Genomic DNA, 6,165 nt, shown 5'->3' on the forward strand with positions numbered 1-6,165 from the left:
ATGGTGACTAAAGGGTGTTTTTTCATGTCCTCTATGCTCTAACTATGAAAATATTTGATTTACAAATAAGGAATCCTACTTCACGGAATTTCATTTATCACGGTAGGGTCTAGAACCGATTAACCGCGATAAACGAGGGTTCACTGTAGATGCTTTTCAGACAGGATTATAAACATATTGCATCCGTGATTTTCCCTTTTTCAAAAGCAAGGGTATTAAATATTACAGTTCCCAGAGAATTAACTGAGGCCAAAGAAGGGCGGATTTAGCATGTGGTGCACTCCCTTGAGGAATCCTGACGACAATCAAGGACACTGTTTTTATACATGCCATTAGGGTAGTGGGTTATGCCTTCGGCTGCTAACCTCAAGACCAGCAGTTCAAACCTACCAGCCGCTCCTCGGGAGAAAAATGACTCCCGTAAACATTTACAGTGTCAAATACCCACAGAGGTAGTTCTCCCCTGTCCTACAGGGTCACTAGGAGTCAGCATTAACTCTGAGTTGAGTGTTCTAAGTAAGTCATGCTACAAAGAGCGCTACGGAGGCTGGGAATCATTAGATCATTAAATCAATCACCAGTACCCACGCAGTAGAGAAGGATGCAATCAGGAGGCCTTGTTCTTACTTGGTGAAGAGGCCTGGGAGGGTTATTTATGGTTGACCTGTCTCACAAGCAGGAGCTGAGTGTAACAGGAGGGCAGGCCGGGGTGACCCAGAGCACGAAGACTGGCCTCCACCCCGGAGAGAAAGCCCAGCGACCCTGACAGAGAGCACTGAGCTGGAGGAGCAGGCCTGCGCTTCGCCTGCCGTCTTCACGAGACCTCAAGGCCAGAGGCCTCACCTCTGGGTGGCGCCCTAACTATTTGCTCAGTCCCTGAATGGCTCCCGCTTGGCTTTCCCGCTTGAATATCAAAGATATTCTTTGCTTCTTTTGGAATTCCATCACTTCCATCAGGCTCACCACCTTTTCCAGCATAGGAATTGTCTCAGAATCACTCCCTGGTGGCCCAGTATTCCACTCCAACAGTGACCACTGCTGGATTCAGAATCAAATCCGTGCTGCTACACAGACTTCTCGGCTGCATGCTTTTCAGCACTGGGGACCCATGAAAAAGTCACGTTACAGTTTATCCCATTGTTAAAGTGCAGCTTTCATTTCAAGTGAAATGACATGCATACACTTCACTTGGGGTGAATTGGGGGGCGAGGGGGAGGGTTAAAAAAGCTGTGTAGCAGGAACCCCATCTGGGGTGAAAAATACCACTGTCTCCCAGAGAGCCATTTGCAGTAACTCACCTGATCATCGTTGTCCAGGAGGTGGCGGTATTCCGGTGGGATCGTGTCATCTCTCTCTCCCAGCTTGTCTCTATGCTCCGCCTGAGCTCTTTCCTACACCCCGGGAACAGACCCAGTGAGTGCTCATCTCCACTTCTCCTAGAGAATGCATTCCAGAGAGCATGCTCGGCATTCAGAGCACTTTTACGAGGCCAAACAGAGTGTTTGTTTTAACAGCAGAACAACAAATACAGTCTTAATGGGCTCAAGAAGAAGAAATAAACAAACACATATGCTTGTACATTTCAACTTAGATCTGTGAGGCTTCTACCCGTATTTTATTTTCTAAATTTCCTTTATCCATATATACTAAAAGATATATATTTTTGAAACATTTGAGAGTAAACTGCAGACATCACATTTCACTCTAAGTACTTCTGCCACATCTAAGAATAAGGACAGTGGTCTCGTAAGCATCACATCATTACCACACCTCAGAAATACTAATTCCACAACAGCCTCTAATATTCAGTCTCTATTCAGTTTCCCCAGATTTCATAAAAATATCTGTCACAGCTGTCTAGTTTTTGAAGCAGGATCCAGTCAACATCTCATATTGTCTTTGTTGTGTCTCACTACCATCGAGTTGATGCAGATGCAGAGCGACCCTGCAGGGCAGAGTAGAACCGCCCTGCGGGTTTCTAAGGCTGTAAATCTTTACTGGGATGGAAAGTCTCGTCTCTCCCTCTTGGAGAGGCTGATGGGTTCAAACTTATGACTTTGTGGTTAGCATTCCAACTCATAATCCACTACACCACTATCTAAATGGATATAAATTATTAAATAGTTTACCTCAGAAACCATGGGAGGAGATAAAACCCAAGGGTAAAAAAATACACGCTGGCCTATCTGGAGGTAATATAGACAACTTTGACCCCTACCCTGAAGGGCGGCACAAGGAGCCCTTTTGGCTGGATTGGCTGGGCTGCCGGGGAGGCAGACAACAGCTTGTCTCTTTGGGGCTTGGCTAGTGGGTCTCTACAGAGGCCTCCACCCAACCAACTCCCCCTGCCCCACCATGGGAGTAAGGGTTTTAATTTTCTGCATCATTCTAATTTCCTTTTTTTCAAATATTTTATGTTCCTGTCCATCCTTCTGTGGCAACAACAGAATCAAGACCTTAGAGCTCTGTGAGGAGTCTGCTCTGGAGGACATGAGTTTGACTGGCCGGAGAGTTTGTTCCAGGCTCCCGTCTACTATGGTGACTGCTGACACAGATTGTTCAGTACTGGACAGAATATGTGGAATTAACGGTGTGTGTCCTTCCAGATACGTCTCTGTCACGCTGAACTCCTGGTCCAGTGCCCGCTTAATGGGGGAGGTTGTACTCAGACCTGGCTCTGCCTGCGGGAAAGCTTCTGGGAGCCCGTCTACCCGATAGTGACGCTGCCCCTTGCCTGCAGAGAACCTGGGACTTGTCTATACAGCGCCCTGCTACACAGAGCTAAGGAAAGTGATGTGGAAGAGGATAAATGTGACAAACAAGCCAGGCTGTGCTTTTCTGATGGAAGAGTGGGGTCACCCACATAGGACTTTGACCTGTGGGTGCCACACCCTCCACAGCCTTGGCGACAGAGAAGTAAAATGCAACATTGAGCAAGGCGAAGGGAAAGGCAGACTGCGGTCATTCACCTCTGACAAGGTCAGGGGTGCTCGTTTTCCTTTGCAGTGGAATCTCGGGGAGTAGATACCCTTCATGGGTCTTTCCATTTTACCTTTACTTTATCCTCCATTGGTTTGTTCTCATCTGGGTCGGGCTGTCTCTGTCCCAGGCTGTCAGAAAGTTGATCCAGGGCATCATCGAGGTCTTTGTTGTCACCCTGCTAAAAGAGAGTAAGTGATTCGGAATGAGCCACAATGCACCACAGGCAAATCCCACGGAATCCCCTTCTTTTGAGGCATAGGCTTGGGTCCCTGTAAGCTGAAGACAAGGGGGCTGAAGCAGGGGGAGACGAGACCTGGGAGAGAAACACCAGGAAGATGCACAACACACCTGTCTCTCTGGCTAGACAGGCTTTTATCCAGGCCTGCCCATGCCTGTGACGCCTAGTCCAAGGCGGAGTGGCAGGGTCAAGGGTCATGCTCCAACAGGTTAGACTTAGAGCATAACAATTCGACTGAGAGCGATTCCAGAGGAAAATGAACCAGTCAATCCCTTTCCTTAGAAGTTAAACATGGCTATAAGACTGAATCTAAAGTTTGCTGATGTGAGACGCTAAGGATCAGGATCTTGCGTGGAGATGGAGGGTTTCCTTCCCTTGGGTTTTGTGGGTGTGGGTATCCCCCGAGGCCAGATACAGAAGGGTACAGTTTACCAAGTACAACAGGGCCATGGGAAGCCAGGGAGCTCAACACTGCGCTCAAATCCTTCCTCGACCACAGCACTGAGACAGAGCAGAGGGCTCAGAGGACTTCCCAGGTTTTCTGGGCTGGTGGGAACCTCTCTCTGCCATCTCAGGAAGCTCATGGAAGCTGCACTGTGGACTGAGATGGGAGCTGAGACAGAGGGAAAACTACACCCCCCTCCCCCAGGGCTACTGGAACCAGTACAATGGAGGTCAGTAATGGAAGCTCCTATCGGCTACCCTTTGTCTACTGTCTGACTCAGGCACGCGATGCAGCCCCTCGTATAGCCTTGTCTTCGCCTGTGAGTGGTGAGTAGTGAGATATGGGACTGAGGCTCATCAAGTGCTCAGAGGACAGCAGAGGTTTACAAGAACACTTGTTCCTTGCTAGCACAAAACGTTATTATTACTATGATTAGTACCTTGCAATTCTAAATTTTTTTAAAGTATTTTTTAACAAAGTCGATTCCATATACAGTATTCCAAGTGTACTTGTGGCAGAGTGGTTATGTGTTTGCATGCTGACCACAGAGGAACAGTTTAAAACCACAAGCTGCTCCACATGAGACAGATAGGGCTCTGTCCTTCCATGAAGAGTTACCCTCTTGGAAACCCACAGAGGCAAGTCTACCCTGTCCCCAATTCCATCGAATTGGAAGTGACTCAATGGCAGTGAGGAGTTTTTCAGCTATTCTATGTATTGACTGCCATCTCTCCGTATTCAACTAGATCAACAGCCTTCCTTTGTGTGGCCTTGGGGCAGTCCTCTGTTACGTGAGGACTCGGATCCCCATTGCCATGTTTTCTCTCGTTCTTGCTCTCACGCACACATGGTATTATTGGTTTCCCTGGAGTCCACGGAGGAGCTACCCCCAGGGCCCCACCTGGGCTGTGTTGTCTGAGCTTGGGGCAATTTCAAAGGGTCCTGAGGTTCAAAAGAAGGAATATCTCTTCAGAAACTCAGACTGCAACAGTAAGCAAGCTTCGATGGGACATCAAAAGGCAAAGAAGCATCGCTGACTTCCCTCAAGCCACTTCACTTCCATCTAGCAAACCAGGCCCAAGTGCATGGACGCACCCCAAGGTGGAGGGGTGCTCGGGGCAATCCCTCCTTCTTTGGATGTGCTCTGACCCTGTGTCATGCATGATTTGGCACCACACAGAATGAATCAAGGAATGTCTGGAAAAGCTTTGGTCCCCAAGCCTGGCCTCAGGACGTGTGAATAATGAAAGCAGGCCTTGGCTGGTGTGAGTGGGAGGAATCCAGGGCTATTTCATGAGAGGCTGCAAGTGTTGCTCGGTTTTGTGTAGTGGTGGTGGGGAAATAGGAATTACATGATGGCGGGCTAAACAGTGGGTAGTCGATTACAGCATGTGCCAGGAAAATCAGAGAGGAGGAGAAACTGAATGATCCCTGAAAGATTGTAAAAATCTAAATACTTGTGTGTACCTTGTTGTACTTCTGGTTTCATCAGGCACCATTCTTACCCTTGTCAGATGAGTGTCCCACACTTTCCCAGGTCCTTGGTTGTCCCCCAGTCCCTAACTGGTGTTCGCCCTTCTGAAAGAGAAGGCACCCTACTAATGATTTGTTGGGTTTTCTTTTTCCTTTTCCCTAAAAGGGCCCCCTTTTTGACCTTGGGGATTCCTGCCCAAGGAGTCGTGTCACTGCAATGTATGTCCTAGTCTATATTAATGGTAGTGGAATCATCTCGAAAAGAGCAGGAAAAACGGTTATACGACATTACAGAATGTACTCAGTGTCACAGAATTAGACACTAGACATCCTGGAATTGGTGTATGCTTTATTGTACACATGCCACCATGAAAATAAGCAACAACAACAATAAAGAGGCTGCTTACCGGGGGCCCCTGAGGGGGTGAGCCCGCCGAGTGGGTGGTTGGCGCAGGGGTTCGGGAGACCACTTCGGTGATGACAGCGGAAAGTTTGGCATCATCTATCTTCTTTGATTAAAAAAAAATTAAAATTTTTTTCAGTAATACATTGCATATAAAATGATGCCTCAAATGTCACGTCGATGCAACTGGTTGAGATAGTCTTTTTATTATTATTATTAATCATTTTATTGGGAGCTTACAGATATTATAACAATCCATAATTCAATTAGACCAAGCATAACTGTACAATTGCTGCTACCATCAGTTTCAAAACATTTTCTTTCTTCTTGAAGTCTTTGATATCAGCTCCCAGTTCTCCCCTCCCTCTCCCACCCTAACCCCCAGGAACCCTTATTATTATATTATATATCATTATTATTATTTTTTCCCCTTAACTTACACTATCCAATGTATCCATTCACCTACAATTCTGTTACCCATTCCTCTTGAGTGGGGTTATACAGTCATCATTGCTATAAGCTCCCCCCTCCCTCCCCATACCCTCAGGGAATCATTACTCCCATTACTGTTTCTGAAGGGTTATCTATCTTGGCTTTCATGCATTGAATAATCTTAATTATACA

General features: G+C 47.0%; 1 protein-coding gene across 1 annotated transcript in view; it reads right to left on the reverse strand.

Annotated features, from left to right (window-relative positions):
- The window catches only part of CAST (calpastatin), a 138,677-nt gene that overhangs the window by 8,136 nt on the left and 124,376 nt on the right, over positions 1-6,165 (reverse strand). Inside the window, exons 24-26 of the mRNA XM_045285140.1 lie at positions 5,546-5,647; positions 3,053-3,160; positions 1,299-1,391 (exon numbers count right to left, since the gene is read on the reverse strand). Coding sequence (XP_045141075.1) covers positions 1,299-1,391; positions 3,053-3,160; positions 5,546-5,647 — 303 coding nt within the window. The remainder of the gene's footprint in view (positions 1-1,298; positions 1,392-3,052; positions 3,161-5,545; positions 5,648-6,165) is intronic.

The sequence above is a fragment of the Echinops telfairi genome, unplaced genomic scaffold (genome assembly GCF_000313985.2).
Source record: "Echinops telfairi isolate 266 unplaced genomic scaffold, ASM31398v2 ScPeMD7_7469;HRSCAF=8507_1, whole genome shotgun sequence".
Classification (NCBI taxonomy): Eukaryota; Metazoa; Chordata; class Mammalia; order Afrosoricida; family Tenrecidae; genus Echinops; species Echinops telfairi.